The sequence below is a fragment of the Lates calcarifer genome, linkage group LG4 (genome assembly GCF_001640805.2).
Source record: "Lates calcarifer isolate ASB-BC8 linkage group LG4, TLL_Latcal_v3, whole genome shotgun sequence".
NCBI classification, from domain to species: Eukaryota; Metazoa; Chordata; class Actinopteri; family Centropomidae; genus Lates; species Lates calcarifer.
Genome location: NC_066836.1, coordinates 19120285 through 19140818, shown reverse-complemented (window position 1 = coordinate 19140818; position 20534 = coordinate 19120285). Strand labels below are relative to the sequence as shown.

Sequence of the window (20534 nt, the reverse complement as noted above, 5' to 3'; positions counted from 1 at the left end):
GCAGTCAGGATAAAGGATGAACTGTTGGTGCCCTCTGGTGGTGACTCTCTCTATGCACATCTGTCTAAAGTTAGTTAGGGTTTTTAACAGGAGAGACAATTGTTTTTGTCACAGTCTCAGTTGTTTATGATAGTAAATCAAGGTTTTCACATGTGACAGCTGCAAAGTAGATCTAAATCAGCTTCAAATAACAGAAACAGCATTTGCAGTGTCAAATTTAAAAGTCCTGTCTTTGTGTTATATGGTGGATAAACAGGACATTATGGTCTGTGAACCCTACTGACTGTAATTGCTCATTAGCCAATAGCTAATGAACCACGCTGTGGTTGTATTTCTGTTGATGGGCTGTAGGTTGTAACATGTTTCAGTAACATAATGGACGTTGAAATAACAAAACTCACCTATCCTTAATGGCAAAGAGCAGCTGGATTTTTTAAAATGCTTTTGTAACTGTGGAGGGTTTAAGGTGAAAGAAAAGGTACAGAGCAATTTGTTTAATGTCAGAAATGTTAGTGGTGGATTTTTACAGTTAGAAGAGACAGTAGTGCTACTGAGTCAACAGAGCATGAAAATTGTAACAATGTGCTTAATAATGAACTATGTAAGAGGGCTACATTAGAGCAGTCAGAGGTAGATGAGGGGAGATTTCTTATACAGGAAATAACTAAATAAAGTAGGTACAAGTTGTCTGCTTTAATGTGGCAGATTGGTAACATTAATTTAAAACTTAGAGTGGTTTATAATAGATTAAGTGGGAGGAGTGGTGCTGGAACTGGTGAGTCTACAATAATTATTCTATTATATTATTCTATTATTTGATTGCTACTTGTCAAAAATATTTCAAACTCAAGTTTAACCAAGTAAAAAAACAAAAAAATAAAAAACAAAAACCAAATCGTGATCTCAAAGATGTCAGTATCAACGATAACATTTAATGACAACTTTTTAACATTAATGATTTAATGATTTGCGAATTTCGAAAAGGCGTTATTTCCTGCCACGTAATGGCGCATGCGCATCTATCAGCTACTCACTTGGCGACGTGTACCCGGTGAGTGGAAGTGTCCAGGTATCTCACCGCTGCTGGATTACAAGCTGCCATAAAGCACCTAAAAGGCCTTAAAAGAACGAAAGCATGGGAGGATCACAGAGTGTGGAGATACCGGGAGGGGGTTCCGAGGGCTACCACGTCCTCCGGGTGAGTTTGTAGCTTCTACATCCTGCTGTTAGCTGTTAGCTTAGCATCCGGCCAGAGGCGGAGCATTCCCAGCTCTGTGTGTTGACGAGAGGCCGGGGATGTCTGCCGGGGCCTCCACCTGGATAACACCAACACTATGTAATGAAAATATTGTTCGGAGTCAGTGGCACAAAGCGTTTTTTGGTGTGTTTTGTGTTTATGCCCGCTAGTTACCTAGGTATATGAGCTGACTTGTAGCTAAGCAGTAGTGCTAAAGCTAACTGGAGCTACGTAGCTGCTCTGAATGACAGCTGCCAAGCTGGTTTTTGTGAATGCATCCATTGTCGGACGGGTCTGTGTACAGAGTGCTTATTTTACCTTGTCTTGTTAAATCTGAACTATGAGGGCTGTGGTAACAAGCTGCTGTTAGGATTAGGGCTTAGGTTAGTTTATGGTTCAGCATGCAGAGAACTGGTTGGGGTTAGGATAAATACTGGCTGCAGGTCAAGGGAAGGGAAGCACATATCAACAGGGGAAACAGTCCTTGACACAACACCTTGTATATTGGTCAGCTCAAGTTCGACTTGATCATAGCGTTTACACAGTGTGTCTAATACTCTACATTTACATGAAATTCAATAAAATGCAAGAAGTGGGTGTCACAGTCCAGCAGCAGCTCAGATTCGCTCTCAATTTTGTGCAGGTTCAGGAGAACTCGCCTGGACACCGTGCAGGACTGGAACCTTTTTTTGACTTCATCGTCTCCATCAATAACACCAGACTGGTAAGGAAAGCCAGCAGCTGTATCCAACGGGATTAATCACAAGTCACATGGAACGGCATACTTCATGGCTGCCTCTTTTCTTCTTTTTTTGTCCTGTTTTCTGCAGAACAAGGACAACGACACCCTGAAGGACTTGCTGAAAGCCAGTGTAGAGAAACCAGTTAAGATGCTGGTCTACTCCTCAAAGACCCTGGAGCTGCGGGAGTCCACTGTCACACCCAGTAACCTTTGGGGGGGCCAGGGCTTGCTTGGCGTCTCTATTCGTTTCTGCAGCTTTGAAGGAGCTAATGAGAATGTTTGGCATGTCTTGGTAGGCAGCTGTGAAATATTATCTGCATTCTACTGTTTTATGTCATAAAGAAATATTTTGTTTACTTATACTCCCTCTTTTTAAAAAAAAACAAAACAAAAAAAACAGGAAGTGGAGCCGAATTCCCCAGCAGCCCTTGCAGGCTTGCGGCCGCACACTGACTACATCATTGGAGCTGACACCGTTATGAATGAGGTAGTTAATCAGCACTCTATGTCCTTGCTACTGTCAAATCTCCACTTTCTCCACCTGATAATGATAGTGAGTGTATGTCTCCTGCTTTTGTTTGACCTCTCCGCCTCTCTGTGACCTGCAGTCAGAGGACCTCTTCTCTCTGATAGAGAGCCACGAGGGGAAAGGATTGAAGCTCTATGTGTATAACACAGACACTGACAACTGCAGAGAGGTGGTCATCACACCAAACAGTTCCTGGGGAGGAGAGGGCAGGTAATACCCTGCACATCTGCACCCTTCCTGTTAGACATACAGGTGTAAAGTGAAATTTGTTTTTGCTTTTGAGCGTTGGTGTATTTCCAAAAGAAAAATACGTCATGATTTTTAGTTGATTACACCTTGCATTAGCCTGATAATTAGACTTTGGATTTTTGGGGATATTCTGTTTGATTTTGCTTTAGTGATCAACAGATCCATCCTACCGATACTTTTGTTTTGAGTTGACGTTGGAACTGCGGTCGCTGTTGTTAGTTGCAGTTAAGGTTTTTCATGATGATGAAAGTAAGATGCTGGTTTTAAGTATTTGTTATATAAGTCAAGTTATTATAAGTCAAATTATAACCACTAGTACAACTGTGTCCATTTTATCCACACTTGTTGCCATTTTTCTGGCACAGTAAGACAACATTCCCATTCTTAATTCCACCTACAAGGCTTACTGCAGGAAACAGCTGTCAATAACACAAATGGAGATGTGGGGGGAAAATAAAAGGTCTTAGAGGCTAATCTCAAATGTATTTGAGTGAAAACTGAGGTTTGCTGGTTTGATTCTCAGAGTTATTTTCCCTCTTTTCCAGCCTTGGATGTGGGATTGGTTATGGATACCTTCACAGGATTCCCACCAGGCCTTTTGAGGAGGGGAAGAAGATCAGCTTCCCTGGAAATAATCCCAGTGAGCCCGTCAGTCCACTGAAGGATGGATTCACTGAGGTCAGACCACACACACTATACATATTCCAGGTCGATCTTTGTTATAGTTCCACTCCAGTCCTCAGTTTAGATTGGAGACATAGTAAAAGCAACTGACCAGCTCCTAAACATGAATGCAATGGCTGAAAATCTGAACAGCTGTGACTACTTCACTGTTCACTGTGTTTCCCTGAAAACTATGGTCTTCTGTACTTTATCACATCAGCTCAAACTTTATCCATCAGTATGCAGTGTGTGTGCATGACATTGAAAAGATTTAAGTTTTGAGTCTTGCGGCCTCTTTCATTGTTTTTGTGTGTGTGTGTGTGTGTGTGTGTGTGTGTGTTCACACCCTAAAAATGCAAGTGTCCTCATTATGTATGCAGCAAAGCAGACAGGAGGGACAGAGAGCAATGTTGCTCATTAGAGATGATTGCACGTTTGGATGAATGTGACCTTATCTGTTTGACAACAGCATCTTTCTCTCTTGAACTCCCTCCCCCTGTTCTCTGTATTAACTCCTCCAGGTCCAGCTCTCAGCAGTGACCCCTCCTCCCACTGCACCTGCTGTCCCCTCAGGTCTAGAGGATTCACTGTCTGCCCTGTCAATCAGCACAGCCCCGCCCACCATGCCCAGTGAGCTGCAGACAGGTATTTCATTATGTTCATTAGATTAAACCGATATTTGTGATTGGAAAATCTGTGTCACACTCTTATAAATGTTAAACATCTTCTCCACATTTTCTTATCTAATGTGATACTGCATCTCTCCTTCCCCTGTAGGTTTGCCCACAGTCCCTCTGCTCCCCTCCTCCACCAGCCCCTCCCTCAGCCCACTCACTCCACTGAATCCTGCCACCACCGGCTTCAACCCTGCCACCACACTACCAGGTGGGTGATTTCTCAAACATTCAAAGCACACGTCATCAGGTCCGCTGAGTCAGTGAGCTTTCAGCGTCAAACATTTGGAAAAGCTCAGGGGTGGCAGAGGCATTTCAGCTCTCTCTCTCTCTCTCTTTCTCCAGAGATTTATACGATTGTGTTCACACCCTTTCAGGAAAAAGAGAAAGGTCTGCCTCAACTGGATTAGCCAATATCAAGTTTTAGTTTGTGTACACACACTTTGTTTTCTTAAGGACAAGCCCCGACTATCGGTAAACAGTGTTTAGCTTCAGTTTTCAAGCAGGTAGCAGAAATGCCCTGAGCACATCCAGTGTGTTCCCCTCAGCCACTACAAACCTCTCTCACATTCTCTCTGTTGCCTTTTTCATTCTGTTTTTTGCTTTTGCATCCATGATCTCTCAGATGTCTCTGTGCCATGAATATTCTATACTGCCATAAAGAAGCTTTTATGTCAATGTTTTTGTAAACTTTTCTCAAAATTACACAGTGGCACTGGCAGTTTAAGAAAGTGAATGAATAATATCAGCTTGTGTTCCTGTGTGTGTGTGTGTGTGTGTGTGTGTGTTGTAGGTCTGATGCCCCTCCCAGGTGGCTTACCTCCGCTCCCTAACCTTCCCAATCTCAACCTGCCGCTCCCAGACCTGAGTGCAGTGCCACTTGCAGGCACCAGCACTTTACCACCACCAGTAGGCACAGCAGGTAAAGTAACAGTCGTATCTTCACTGCAGATGCATATTTTTACTATACACACACACTGTATACCAGTGGCTCGGTCACAAGCAGTCATCGCTTTGTTTTAAGGGGTCACAAGGCAAAAAGTTTGGGAAGCACTGCTGTATACTCTGTAAAATGTTGGGAAAATGCTTCTTACACTGTCCCATATTTTGTATGAATCCAGTTATATTTGGTCTAAGTATGTAGTATACAGTATGCTATACGAGTATACAGTATAGGCTAAATTCAGGCATACCTTCATACTATTAAGTTCAAGTATCCCACATGGTGGCAAAATTATTTTTAAATATAATGTCCAACAAAAAAAGGAGACAACACATGATGTGTAACGTGTCTTATTTTTCACCCTCTCCTCCTCTCTCCAGCTCTGGCCCCTCTCCCACCCCTCAACCTGCCAGGTCTGGCCTCGTTCCCCCCTCTACCCACTGTGCTGCCTTCCCAGCTGCCTCCTCTCCTGCCTCAGGGAGTGGCCCCTCTCTTACCCACCTCCACCGCCATCCCTCCCGCCTCTCTCACAGTCACAGCAGCGGCCACCGCTGCCGCTAACCCCGTCGCCGACTCTACAGCGCCCACGGAAGCCGTCCCCACGAACGCCACGGAATCATCGCCGGCCCCCACGGAAACAACACTAACGTCGTCATAACCTGGGAACAAAGGTCCCACTCGCCATCGAACCAAAACACACACCCGGTTTCTCTTTTTCCCCTCCTGTCTGTCTTTCTCTGTGTTTTTCTATTTATTTGGCCAAGAGGGACAGGCAGGCTGCACCAGTTCACACCCAGAGGTCAGCATGCTCCAGTTATGGGTGAGGGAGCTTGTGTGGAGCGATGAAGGATGAATGGATATGAAGAATGGAGGACTGATGTAGACTGGTCTTACCAACACGTCTTCATAAACAGATTGTCATGGAGCTTGCCTGAGCTACTTTATGAGGAGGACAAGGTCTGCTCTTCAGTTTGTAGTTTGCTTCGCACTTCTGCAGTTACATCAAGGCAAAGAAATATCTTAGAATCTTCCCCTTTTCTGATCTGGACATCTTCTCTGTTTCACAGTTGTGTTTTTTTATATATATAAACAGTGTATGTTAATGGGGCTGGACAATAAATTGAATTTACTGAATTACTACCTACATCAGCTCACAGTTCAGTCATTTAACTGGAATAAATCAGGACAAAGATATAAGAAGTGGCCAACATGGGGAAAAATCATAAATTGCTGTAATAAACAACAGGTAGATATGAAGCCATCATGTTAGAGATTTTGGGTCTAATTGTCCAGCCCTGACCATGTAACCTTTTATTATTAGTTAATAGACACCCCCTGACTAATAGATTAATTTGATTGACATGTATTAATTTTTGTTGATATCTGAGTATGTGTCTCCACCCAGTGAATGAATCTGCATTATTTTGCACCACTTTTGTGTTTTGAAATGATTAGTCTGTCCCTTTTGTATGTCTCTCAGTGTATTTCCAGAACTCTACACACCGTCTCCACCACACAGAGATGGTGACAGCCTGAAGGCCGTGCCAGAGGAGACAGAGGTTTACAGTTACAAGAGCTACTGAGGAGAGTGTGTGAGTTTGCTGGGTGATCATTAGTAGGGTGAAACATGGAAGTATAGTTGTTAAATACACAGTTTGTCTCCTCCTGGCATGGCTGATGTAAATTGGTAAGCAGAGTTGCGGTGATACAGTACAGCCACAAGGTGTTGCTGTAACAGAGGCTTCTGAAAACATCTGCAGTATGCACAGTGCAAGCAATAAAGCCAAATAAATTTTACATGATGCCTCTGTGTGTCTTTATATACAGTCTGCAGTGCTGCTAATAAATTCTATAATAATAATAATAAACAATAAAAACAAAACAAGAAGATAAGGTTGTGATGGGAGAGGAATGAGAGTGCTGTCTATGGAGACCCAAAAAGGTCGTATTCACTTACCATTCTTACCATAGACTGGCTGAACAGGTGTAGGTTACACTGATCACCAGAGAATTACAGGTCTTAAATTAATTAATGGAAAAAAGCAGACGTGATGAACAAACAGACAGATGACCTAAAATGTTAACCATGTTTAACAATTTCAACTTCTTTACAACTTCATTTAGATAATTAAATACCACTGGAATTAAATGTAATGGTTGTGTGTGTTTTCAAAATAATAATAATAATTTAAATGTCCAATATTGAAAATGTTGCTCAGCTTCCATCAGTCATATTCTGATCTAAACATTCAGCTCAGGAGGAGAATGAGGTTGCTGAAATTAGATTGGTTTATCAGTTCATTTCAGACACTGAAACTGACCAGTCAAATGAACCACCTGGATTTAAACCACATCAATTCAGGCAGATGGTTTTAAAATAGAGTAAAATATTGCAATGCTATAAATCAGTGAAATCACAATCAGGTAATCAGTTTCTAAAAAACTCTAATTATTATGGCTATAATTTAGTTTCATACATCACACTTTCACAATCCCACATCAGGTGAGTGAGATTTTAATAAATCCCTGCCTAGCTATTACCATCTGAATTACACAGTAGTTAAAATATCTTTGAGATGGATGATTTTTCAGCAGGTCTCTGTAAAACTGAAATATTGTGACATATGATGCCTGTCAAGCCATGTGTAAAGAATTTAAATACACTCTCTTCACGCAGATATCATCACCCTCCTCTGTGCTCCATCTTGTGTCAAACACTTCTAGTGAGGTTGCATAACCCTCTACAGGAAATATGGGTCACACTGCAGGAATTAAGACTTGTAAGGCAATCTTTATTGCATATGAATGACATAGCCTAGCACTGCAGCCCCACCGCTAATGTGATCTGACATGTAGCTTACTAATGGCTGTACTTACACCTGTCTACACACAGCTCTCATTATTCATAGGGTATATATATTTATGCACTTGCTGCTTTCACCCATTCCCACTGTTATTTTGTCATATAGAGGAGAGAGGAGGAAAAGTCTGGATGTGAGGGGTAAGTTTGTTTTATGCCTTACTGCACTGAGGTGGATAAAACTACATTTTATCAAACTGGACACAGACTTCACCTGTTTCATTGCACTTCATCACTTGCTTTCATTCAGGAGCAGCAAAGCGTGAGAGCAGATACTTCCTGCTGTTTAATTCACCTGTCATGTTACTGAAACTACAGCTGTGTTTGGGTTTTTTGTTCTTCTAACAATTCACTTATAGAAAATCAATTAAGACTTATTTCTAAAGCAAGTGAGGGTGCAGCGGGAAGATGAGGCACCTGCAACTTGCTGTTAACTGCTCCCACTTGACTTTTATCTGACTTCTCACCCAGGAACATCTCCCTCTCTTGCCATGGGCGTGCTTTGGGCAGAGTCCAGGTTGCCTGCATTTGAGAGGAGCTTAAAATGTCAACGACAACATACAGGTAAGTGTTGTTTTTTATTTACAGGATGACATTTGGATATATCCACTTGATTTCTAGTTGCAGTAGAACATGCTGCAACACAGGCCAACCTGGAGCACGCCCGCTGCTACTGGCATGAACAGGTGTGACCGTTCCTCACTTCACAGCATACTGGGACTCTGCTCCATATAATTGTCTGTTGGACTCTTACATGAGAGTAAATTTAAAAATTAAGAAACAAACAAAAGAAAAAAAACACGTGGACATTTGATGTTAGTGGCAGAAGAACGTGTTGCCCGCCCCTCAACCCCAAACAGCACAGCGGGTGTCCATTTCAGAAAAAAGAGGTTCTGGGGAGTGTTCCTCTTAACACAGTTCAAGTATGCACATATGCGAGGCAAAAACCATTCACACGTTACAAACTAAAAGCAACATTTATAGCAGCAAACTGAGAACAGCTTTCAGAGGGAAACAAATAAAACTGAGCAAAGTGAGACACTGGGAAGCAAGGATAAGCCTCATTACAATATATTTGCTAGTGAATAATGTCTCCTGCACATGAAATGTACACTGAATTCTGTGCCCCGAGTCTTTGCAGTACAGTAAAAAAGCTGATCCAGTCCCTCAGTTCAGTCCAGCTCTCTTCAGGCAGGTTTGATGAGGACAACTATGACAGCGTGGTACTGTAATACTCGGGCCTTTGAAACATTTTGATTCTTACCTGAACAGCAAAAATGGATTAGGACAGATTCGCACATCCACGTTCTGTAGACCTGGACTGCCTCACAACACAACGAAAATGTGAACGGTGGATCTGACCATGGAGAAGTCCAGGACTAGCCCAGGCTGTAGTACTTCATGCCAAATCTGTGAGACCAGATGAACATGATCTAGAAGTGCAAATCAACCCCAGAAATTTTATCTGGAACTATTTTTTTTTCTTTTCTTCTTTTCTTTGTCAAGTCCCATCAAGGTTACAACGTCACTTTAAGTTAACTTAACTTTTAAGTTAACCCCTATTGTGTGCTTAGGGGCTACAAGGGAAAATAAATGAGATGTAACCACCACTTTGTGACTCATTTCAATGGACTGCAGAGTTAGACATGTCGTCCATATTTGACGCACAGATGCTTGTAACTCCTCTGCACCACACCCGTCTTCTTCTGCATGCTGGCCACCACCCTCACAAGCAACGGGACTGTAACAGTGGCATTATGTTGACACAATTCTCAGCCATTTTGTGAGGTGTATTATGATGTATATGTATGTAGAGCTAAGAGAGGCGGGAGTGGACAGGACATCTAGGAGATCCTATAGCTGTTGAAATGTCTCCTAAGAGGGTTAATTAATAAAGTCCATAAACAAATCATTATTTTTTTTGCGTGCTCTCAACAATGTTGCCTCTCTTTTATCTCTGCCCCTCTCTTCCCATTTCCTTTCTGTTTTTCAGTCTTTCATTTTTGGCCCTCCCCGTCTCCACACAGTCAAGTTCAAGGACACAGTGCTGTACAACATATGTGAAGGGAGTATCCCCCTTCCTCCTCTTCTCTCACTTCCATCTTTCCATTTAATTCTATTCTGTTGCTAATTCATCCATTTTGGAAACAGCTCATGTTAAAAGAAAAAACAAAATCAATCCATGTCCATTGTCCTTCAATTCCAACGATCCTGCCTCAGGGTTGGCCAGAGGGTCCTGTCAGTCATGTGAGAGAGCCAGTCAGTAGGTGGGGAGAGATGAGGCAGAGGGCTGCAGGGAGCCGGAGGAGTTCGAACGTCTCATGTGAGGGAGGAGGTAGGAGTCCGAGCACAGTTGGTGAACGTCGAACCTGTCCTCCTTGCGGTAGGCCAGACAGCGCCGGATAAATGCCTGCAGAACGGAGGAGGACATTTTAGAAAATGAGCTGCAGGCTGTGTGTGTGTGTGTGTGTGTGTTTATTTGTGTGTAGACTATTTATATTTATGTAAAAATACAACACAGGAGAGAGAGTCTACCTTTGCTTTTTGTCTATTTGGTGGCAAAGACTGCACTTTAAACTGGTCTTTCTACAGCCACATGTTAGAGTTGATTCAGATGGTTGAGCATGTGTCAACATGGATGGACATATGTATAACCTAATTACAATGTGCATGTGTGGTTTTTACTACACACAACACCTCAAATCATTTATGCTTATGTCTACTGGGTTTAGGCAAAACAATGAAATACTATACTGTACCATCAGACATTTTGCTTTGTGTATAATGAGGTGACCATCATTTTGAGATGAAACTGCGCAAAGCTAAAAAAGGCCCAAATACAGACATTTCCATGTGGTTATTTCCTCTATAAATGTTTTTAAGTTACATTTAGATTTTTTTGGATTGACAAGGAGAGTAATCACAGAAGTAAAATTAAAATTAACAATGCAAAACTGACGTATTGGCCCTTTTCTTGCATGTGTGCACATGTATTACCTTGGCCTCTGTGCTGGCCTGTGGTTTAGCAGGGAACTGGACCTCTGTGGCTTTGAGGATGGTGTTTTCCTGGAGAATGTCTTGTTGAGACTGGTTGTGACCAAACGGCTGGAGAAAGCAAAAGACGTTAGAGATGACCACAGACCGATGTCTTTTATACTGCTGCAACTATTAAACCCCTGCAGTTGTTTGATGGATCCTGAATTCAAGACAAACGTCCATGAAGCAAACAGCTGATGTCTATAAATCATCTCAAAGCAATACCTCTAACATACTGTTTTAAATCCATGTGCATTTGTGTTAATCTTTACTCTCTGCTAACGTGCAAACTTTAGATCATCTGCTCTTCCCAAAGTCTTATGTGTGGTGTTTTAGTGTTGTACCTTGCGTCCATAGAGGCACTGGAAGAAGATCACTCCCACAGACCAGACATCTACCTTGTTGGAAATCTTAGGCGGCTCCTTCCCCACCACAAAACACTCTGGAGGGAGATACCTGGAAAACACATGCACAGAATACGTATCATGTCAATCAATGTCATAAAGAGTTCAAACATATTTTTTGCAAATCATCCTCCTTGATCTCTCTATGCTCTTTCATACAATGTAAGTGTTAGGACAGGAGATGTAATCTCTTGAAAATAACTGTCACAATTCACTGCCCATAATAATGATAATAGTACAATGTAGAAGATTCTGCAATTTGCAATATACTACAAGATATTAGTCATGGACACAAGATAATGTGTGCTGAGCCTTTCAGACAGACCACAAACATGGGTTCAACCTACAGAAAAACCATCACAAAGTGTCTCAGTGAGGTGTTGGGCCAGCACAAGCTGCCAGAACAGCTTCAATGCATGAAAGCAGTGAGTGTAAAAGTCTCTGAACTCTCTGATGGTGGTAGAGAGTGCTGTCTGACATGCTGGTGTTCAGCTGGGTTAAGATCTGGTAACTGTGAAGGCCATAGCTTGTGATTCACATCATTTTTATACTCATCAAACCATACAGTGACCCCCTCCTGCACTATGGATGAGGGGGCTGTCATCCTGTTTCTCCACTCATTTTTCATGTTTTTCTGTACACCTTGTGCACTGTGTATGTGTGTCGTCTTACCAGTAGGTTCCGGCCCCCTGCGACGTGAGGTCCATCCCGTCCACGCCATAGTTATCATCGTCCATGATCTTTGACAGACCAAAGTCTGTGATTTTGATTTCTCCACACGCAGTACCATCCACCAACAAGATATTACCTGTGCACCACACAGACAGTGAGACAATGTTTGACCTGAGGTTAACAAGCAAAGCTCTCAGAGCAACTGAAAGGATCTTAATAACTGAGAACCTTGCATGTGTTTATCCAACTTAAAATTACCTACATTTAATCATTAAACACTAACACTGATTAGGACGCATGACCCACCAGGTTTGAGGTCGTAGTGGATGATGGGAGGTTTGATCTCATTGAGGTAGCGCAGGGCGCTGACAATCTGCATGACGATGGAACGGGCCTCCTTCTCTGACATCAGCTTGTTTTGTTTCAGGTAGAAGTCCAGGTCATTTCCTTCGCAGAACTCCAGCACTGTACAGAACCTGAGAGGACACACACAGTTACATACAGGAGAAAAAGATTCAATTGATCAACTAACTGTGAAAAACAAAAATGAGGTAAATTCTCTTTTGGACATGGGTGACCACACCTACATGCTTAATTGACACTTGCGTTGACGTTTTAAAAATGACTTCCATTGTCGGGGCATGTTGATGCTGACTCACACATTTTTCTGACACTTGATTTTACTATTTACTCTTTCCCAATCTGATAACACACCGATGATGTTTGCTCTTACTTGCAGCTCTGACGTAGAGTCCTGAGGCAGATTAGAAGCAATTCATGCATTTTTTGAATATTTAACATGTATGGCCCTCACAAAAGGTTCGGCTCTAACTGATGTGCAACATGCTGTTTTAAACTACAGCAAAGAATGCTTTTCTAACCCAGTGCTGTGTTATAAACAACCTCAGGATATGTCAACCCAGCAGGGTTGCAGCTGGCAGAGGTCAAAGGTGACTCACGTGTCAGTGTCCAGGGAGAAGTAGTCATATAGTTTGACTATTCTGGGATGGTCCAGCTGCTTGTGTATCCGGTACTCCCTGCATGCGTGCCTGGAAGGAAATAAATGTCAATGTAGTGTGTGTGTGTGTGTTTTACTGCAGAAAAACATTTGGCTTTGTACATCTAAAGTTGTCTGTGTGCATGAGACCTACTTGTGGTAGTTCTCTTTTTTCTCCTCCCTCCAGTTCTTGTTGAGTTGGTGGATTTTAACAGCTGCATAGCGCTGCTCAAACAGGTCAAAAGCCTGTGTGTGGCAAGAGAAAACACACACACACACACACACACACACACACACACACACACACACACACACACACACACACATTTGTCTCTAAACATACTTTACAGTGGGAGAAAGAGCGAGAATAGGAAGTAACTAGTGCAGCTCTACGACATTACCTTGTAGACTTCACTGAAGCCGCCCCTGCCCAGCAAGTGCAGCAGCAGGTACCTCTCGTTCAGAGTAGGATGGTCTTTAAACCTGCGTGAGGAAGAACAGAAATGTTTAATGTAATCAGGTAATGTGAAGAGGAAATGTACATCTGGCAAATTCAACGTCGTCTTTGAAACAAGTGATTTGCAAAGACAGATAATTGTGTTTCTCTTCTGGATTTTTACATCTAGAAATTTAAATCATGTTACATGTTCTTTATATGTAAATTTAATATCATCAAACTATGATTTACATTCATTATTCTGATTTTTTTAATCCACTAAGTTGCTTGGTATGTTGTGGTGCTGTGTGCTGAACAGACTTACGCTGAGCTGTCCTCATTGTTTATCCTTTTCAGCTCTCTGATGTGGAGGTTCCTCACCCGCTCCAACCGCTCCAGCTCTGCTTGAATCTCAGCTTCCTCCTGCACACCCACACACATACACCATGAGATGTATCCTTTTACTTTTCAATTCTTTTAGCGTTTTAATATGAGGAAAAGACTCTCATTTATCCCATTAAACTCATTGTCAACAAATTAAATCTGAGCAAGTTACTCTTTTACTGTTTTAATGAACATTTTGATGATTTCACTTATTAAACTAAGTGTTATGTAATGCACACTTGATAGACAAGTGCATGGGAAACTATAAACACTGTCAACACTAAGTTTACAGGAAATGCAATGTTTTGGTCATTGACCTTTTTCAGGCATCAACAACTTTCTTTTGCTTGATTTCACTAAATGAGATGTCTTCTGTACATAATGCGTTCTTACTGTCTGATTGGTTGACTTTATTTACTGAGTGATTTTTTTAATAGTTATCCAACTCACCTTCTTCAGATGTCCAAGGCGGAGCTTGAAGATCTCTTCTTGCTCATGGTACTCAGCAAGGGTCAGTCTGGCAAAATACAGACAAGTCAAAACCAACCGACAGGAAACACGCTGCATTGGAAACATTCATTAGTGGTCTACAGAAGTCTCAGTAAATTCAAATCTATTTCACCTTGCAGTGACTTTTCTAATCCTCCAATTGTGTGAGAGTCCCAGGCTCGGTTCTCAGTAAATTGCAAAGGACATAACAGAGGCCCAAAACAATATAAAAACAGGGGATTCTCATCCCTCACATCCCTCGGCTTCACACTGACAGTATGTGTTTATTTCAGTAAACTCACAGTTGGGGCAAGGAGGGCTTGAGGAAGGGGTCCGAATCGTTGCCGTTGACCACCTTGGTTTTGCGCTGCTTGGGTTCAGAGGTGGAGGCGACTGAGAGGGAGGGAGACGCAGGGTTTGGAGGCTTCCTCTTGGCCAGCAGCTTCCTTTGCCGCTCTATGTCCTCCCTCTGCTGGTTGATGCCCTCCTGTTGCCTGCACACACAGGAGGGGAAGGAGTAGGTCATATGGAAAATACTGGAGCAGACGATTAACAGCTATTTATATTGATTTTAAAATTCACCTGTGTATTCAGGACTCTTCTACACCATTTCTAATGCAAACTCTAATGCAAAATCTAAACTAAATGGATCAAAGATAATTCAATAGGATTCAAAAACAATGCGTGTGTTTGCAGTCTCTCACTTGATCAGGTTCTGGAATGCATATCCGTCGGTCCACTGCTCCGTGTAGGACGCTCCATGTCTGACGGTGGTGAAGTGGCCGAGACGGAGGCGATCCTGCATGCTCTTCTCGCGACATGACTGCTTCTCCTGGGTGCTCTGCGCACAAAACCAGACAGACATACACACAGATAATCAGAAATGATGGACAGGGGTGCCGAAGCTGTCTCAACAGTAGCAGCTGAAGGAAGAGAGAGCATTTCTCAATTAGATTTAGGTTTTAAACTTGCAAAAATATTCCTGTGACAAGCCCCCACCTCTACATTACATTTATTCCCAAGCACAATAAAAGGTGTAATAGGTATGTTTATTTTTCTAACTAAAAGACTGGATGCTCTAGACATGTTAAAGTCCAGTGAGGCAATATTTTACACTAAATCCAGCCACCATTACTACTGTGCTGTTCTGTGCAGCTTAAGCTCAAAATGGCGGGGGCCTGAAGAAAACAGGTAGCGAGTGACGAGATTCAAAATCTACGAACCACATGGGAGTTTTTTTCCTCGTTACTTGTGGACCAAAGCAAAACTAAAACACCAGAAAATATTGGACTTATTATTCGAGAGGGATGCCTGCGTTGCTCTATTTCTGTTGCAAGTGTGTGTCTGCATTTTTTCACATCCTTTGGAAGCAATGAGCTTCACATCTTCTACATGTTGCTGAACATTTAGAACTGATATAGTGTGTGTGTTATACATACTGTGTCACTGTTAGTTTGTTTCTTTTTCTGGATATCCAAATGGGAGTATGAATTCAAAAACACATACCTTTTCTATAAGCAGTTTCTTGCTCATAGTGATGCACTTGTTGAGCCTCTCCTTGTACTTCTCCAGCAGTTTTTGCTGTTCATCGATCTGTCTCCGCAAGTCACAGTTTGCCTGTTAAAGGAAGACAGCGGGTTGTGGTTGTGTATTAAGAAATCATGAAATCATGAAAAGACATCCTCCTGACATATTTTTCATCAAAACCCAGAATAAGGATATACAGATACTGAACTCACCCTGAGCAGGTCATCTATTCGCCCCTCTTTCTTTTCCAGGTCCAGACTCTTGTTGCTCTCCAGAGCAGCAAGTTTGAGTCCTGTTAATTCCGTCTAAGACAAAAAAGTACCAGTAAGAAGTTCATTCATAAATACACACTGTATACTGCAGGAATTGTAAGCAGTGTGTCACATGAGTGTTTCCTGTGTGCGTCACATTACCTGGACAAACTTGCTGGAGGAGGCTTTGGGATTGTGCTCCCCAAAACACAGACTCGTAGGAGAGGAGCTGTTCTGTCGGATCTACAGAGACAGAGACACTTTTAAACTTTGTAGTAACACACAGAACAGACTTTCACATCCATCTCTTGTGCAAATAACTCATTAAAAAGTGTTCTGTGTTTGTCAAACACTCACGATTGAGCCTGGCGCAGAGTGGGAGTTCTGTGGAGAGCGGCGAGCTGATGGGAGCCCTCTGACTGGACTAGAACCATTTCCACCCTGGAACTTTGCAGAGAAAAACAAAAGGACGGACTTAAGAATCTGGTTCAAAATGGCAAGAATTTTGACATACTGGAGTAACACTAGTGCTTGTAATACTCACATCAAAGTAGTCGCTGATCTTGGGCCCACGTGTGGAGGTTTTCCCTGCACAGAAATTTGAACAAACATTTAATACAAACCAGCAGTAGTACATTATAGATATTTAGCACAGGTGTCTGTCATACCTTGACTACTCTCTGAATAGGTGTCGGCTTTCCTTTTCCTCCCTCTGGACGACTCAGAGTGCTTCTTCTCCGGAGTCTGTAAATCGATATGAAACAGAGGAAGAAAAACAAAAAGGCATAAATCCCTTGTGTTTTACCTAACAAAGCAGGATTGGTGTTCAGCAGGAAAGAGCAGCAGGAAGGAGGAGTACATACTGAGTAGGCAGGGGAGCTCCCTCTTTTCAAATCAGAGTTCTAGGAAGAGAGGAGAGGAAGAGGTGGAGGTAGTGGGAGAGACAGAAAGACGAGTGGGCAGCGCACGGAAAAACATGTATCCATGTTTATCTGTATAAATGAGTAAGTAAAAGTCATCCATGTCCATTGCAACAATGACTATGCCTGTGTGTGTTTTACCTCTGACTCCTTGTCACTGGATGATCCCAGGCTGCCATAGCTGTGGTTAGAGGACTCATTGGCCAGACCCTGCACACAGAGAGAATTCAAACAAATAAGTGAACACATAATATATGAAAATAGTCGTGGCAGGTGTGTGGTGTGTTCGAAGTTCAGTGACCTGATGAAATGTCAACAACAGGGAAACAAAACCGGGAGTCAAGCCTCTAGTCTGCCACATGTGACAGGAATCTAGATCAGTTATTAGGTGTGTCACTTGGCCCTTTTCCAACACATGAACATTTCCAGGAACACTGGATTCTTTTAAGGAAAGCAGGTACTCTTACCTGCTTTTCCACCATGGGAACCTGAGTTTAGTTTTGATTTCCTGTGCCCAAAAAGTCCCTGCCCCTGACGTAGCCGACACTCGTCTAGGAACTATCACGGAGGAGTTAGTCACCGGTGTTAGTCACTTATAAACACAAGCCTTGAGACTGCTTCAACTTGTGTACGCCATTCTTGCTGTGTGCTACTGTTGCAACAAGCACTGGCTCTCGCTGGTATCATATTAGAACTTGGGAATGCAATTTATAGTCAGCCAGGTCAGTTGTGTTTGTGTGTGCGGTGTGTGACGTATCTCAAAAGTGAGGCTATAGTTTCTCTGTGCAGCTGTTACCTTAGCACCCCCACTGGTGCTCCCAGTGCTGCCTCCTGTGTTGCCACTGACAGCTCCTGTGAACCTGGCCTCCAGCAGCTCCTGTCTCCTGGGGTCCAGGCTGTGCAGCTCCTCCATGGGGCCTGACATGAGGGGAAGGGGGGAGGGGATAAGCAAAGTAAGGTTAGACACTTAAATTATCGCCATTACTAACAAAGTACATGTGCAAGGAACCAGAGCAAAAAAAAAAAAAAACATCCCTGTGACAAAATTACTAGAAAAGAATATAAATGAGCTCTATGAGAAAGAGCGGAGGACAGTAACTGGGGGAGGATTAGAGAAAATTGGAATGATTAGAGGATAAAAATAGAAAATGGATTTAACTGTAGGTGCAGTAGGTAGCTCTTAAAAAGATGCACTTTCATCCTATGATGGGAGATACTTTAGATGAGTGACACTGCATTTCTAACTTAAGCAGGAAGGTCGTTCTGCCACTGGGGAGCCAGGAGGGAGAAGAGTCGAGGCCAGGCACAGCGTGTCCACCAGTTTGTCACCACAAAAATCTACAACCAGCCCTTCTATTTTCTCATCAGTTAGACTGCCACAATGGCACAGGGCTAAACTAGTCTCTGACATTTAGGGATCTCAGTATCTCAGAAGCCTTGTGGATAAGGCACAGTAATGTCTGAGATAAGGACACTTGAAGTTTTATCCTAAAGTAAAATCTTTTTACATGCTGCAATGTTAATGAAAAATAGATGTGGGCCTTTCAGTAGCTGGGTGTCTAATTTAAATGCTACACATGTACAACAATGCTCCTTATGCTGTTGAATCAGGACACAGCTTTTAGTCCCATAGGCCATTTAGGCTTTGCGAAAGCCTAGTGTAACATTTGAATTTCCTCATTATATAGCCGGATAAAGAGCAGCAAACCCTCACACCCGTAAATCACAACCACAGTACAAATAAACAGACTCATACAAGCAGTAGGCTAACATAAGAGTATATGCTGCCCGACTGGGCCCTGTACTATGACAACCAGTTTCCAGGGACAGACACACACACACACACACAGCTCCTCTGCTCCCCACTGGCTGCTGCTCCTGCAAGTGTTTTGTTTCCTTATTGGACATTTCCTGGCTGTCATCTTTACATAGCTTCTGGCACAGGGGTAAGCCCTAAAAGGTATAATGGACATTATGAAACCCTTGTGCAGTGAAACAGAGAGCACACTACAAGGCCTGTGTGAGGTTATCTAAGGACAGGGCAGAGAGTGGTTTGGGTTAATTAATGTGTACAGCTAGAGCTTTATATTACTGCATTATTGTTGTGTCTTATTGAATTAGTGTTAAGAGTCTCAAGTTGAAAATTATTTCTTAAACCATACCCGCGGTTAGGTAATAATGACGCTAAATCTTTGTTATTGCCGACCTGTTAACACAATCATTGTCTCTCTGTTTTAAAACGCATTATGTTCTAAAACTAATGTACTCAGTTGGAAGAATAGAGACAATTGCTCCCACTTATGATCACTGTTATGTCACATCATACCCAGCAACTCAGCAATATCGGAGTAAATAACATCTCAACAACATGTCGAAAACAATGATGTGCAAAAACGAATGCTTCAAAACTGGCCTCAAAGTAAAAAACAGGGCCTTTTCTCAAGTTCATAGTAGCAGGGACATGCATTGCAGTGCATTCATGGATGCATGCATTGCTACGTTGTTTAATTTCAACCTAGATGCTGTTGATAGGAGGCGAATGTTACAAACTGCTACAAAAACACTGTTACCGCATCAACAGCTACGAGTAACAAGAACTCATGTAACCTGACAGTCACACAAACAGAACAACAAGCTAGCGCTGCCTTTGTGCAAACATGATAGCTTGCTGCTACTTAGACTGGCCATCAACTGAACTGACAGCTGACGTTTGGCTTCCAATTCACGGCATCAGTGAACTTGACATCCATTTTTACTTCAACAAACGTTAGCTCGACACGGCCGAAATAATCCACATCTCCTGCAAAGAACACACTTTAAGGAGAATAAGAGTCGGTCGTGCACTTGGCGAGCTGATATACCTTCCTTGCTCTTTGCGGTCGCCGTTATATGTTGTTGAGAAATCGTTGGGGACGAGGAGAGCTGCGACCAAGATGGCGTCGCCTCCAAACTTCCACCACCACTTCCACTGTTACTTTGGACACTCATGAAGCCACTTTACCGCCGAGAGGAGCCAGCGTACACACTGCCGTTCGCGGAAATCCCAAACTTGCGTCCATCGACACCTGCTGTAGCCAAACAGGCCAGTAGACGAGAGTTAGTCCGTTTTTGTGTTGCTACACGTTTCGCATGTTGCGACCGTTGCGGGTCCTGCGGAGAAGCGGCTTTAGAGACTCGCTGAAACGGATCCAATGTAACCTTTGCATGATGACCGCACCGCGCGCCTGACAGCATCCAGTTCGCGAACGGAGCTTTGATTCTAGTAGGCGAGGCTATCGCGAGGCTGGCGCGCACCTAGCAGCGCGATGGGGGATGGCATGACACTGAAACAGACACTGATCTGGGATCATTTTACCCTCCTCCAAAGTAGGCTTAGGTTCACTGGAAAGCGCAACTCGCTTCGACCTGAGAACAGCCTCTTGTTTTGGCGAAAACAACAAACACCCCGAAAAAAATGGCCGAAAGTTCCTGTCTGCTGAGGAGAACGAAGGAAAACAGAAACACACACACACACACACACA

General features: G+C 42.8%; 2 protein-coding genes across 3 annotated transcripts; one reads left to right on the top strand and one right to left on the bottom strand.

Annotated features, from left to right (window-relative positions):
• Positions 1 to 1021: 1021 nt before the first annotated feature.
• Positions 1022 to 6834, top strand: LOC108883875 (Golgi reassembly-stacking protein 2). The gene is made up of 10 exons (XM_018677428.2): positions 1022 to 1198; positions 1881 to 1961; positions 2068 to 2271; positions 2380 to 2466; positions 2588 to 2718; positions 3303 to 3435; positions 3942 to 4065; positions 4198 to 4305; positions 4888 to 5016; positions 5418 to 6834. The coding sequence occupies exons 1-10, from the start codon at positions 1136 to 1138 to the stop codon at positions 5693 to 5695; spliced, it is 1338 nt and encodes a 445-aa protein (XP_018532944.1). The 5' UTR covers positions 1022 to 1135; the 3' UTR covers positions 5696 to 6834.
• A 1622-nt stretch (positions 6835 to 8456) lies between these two features.
• LOC108883874 (serine/threonine-protein kinase tousled-like 1-B) lies at positions 8457 to 20499 on the bottom strand. Of its 2 annotated transcripts, XM_018677426.2 has the most exons (22): positions 19875 to 20499; positions 17810 to 17931; positions 17155 to 17223; positions 16957 to 16995; positions 16762 to 16837; positions 16638 to 16681; positions 16451 to 16540; positions 16256 to 16336; positions 16055 to 16147; positions 15822 to 15932; positions 15020 to 15156; positions 14618 to 14809; positions 14277 to 14343; positions 13768 to 13865; positions 13408 to 13489; positions 13161 to 13252; positions 12969 to 13058; positions 12316 to 12485; positions 12010 to 12145; positions 11278 to 11389; positions 10895 to 11002; positions 8457 to 10307 (listed from the first exon to the last, which is right to left on the bottom strand). In XM_018677426.2, exons 1-22 carry the CDS (start codon positions 19999 to 20001, stop codon positions 10158 to 10160), a joined length of 2286 nt encoding a protein of 761 aa, XP_018532942.1. In that variant the 5' UTR covers positions 20002 to 20499; the 3' UTR covers positions 8457 to 10157. The 2 variants fall into 2 exon arrangements, with proteins under 2 accessions (XP_018532942.1, XP_018532943.1); XM_018677427.2 differs by lacking the exon at positions 16957 to 16995.
• Positions 20500 to 20534: the final 35 nt, after the last annotated feature.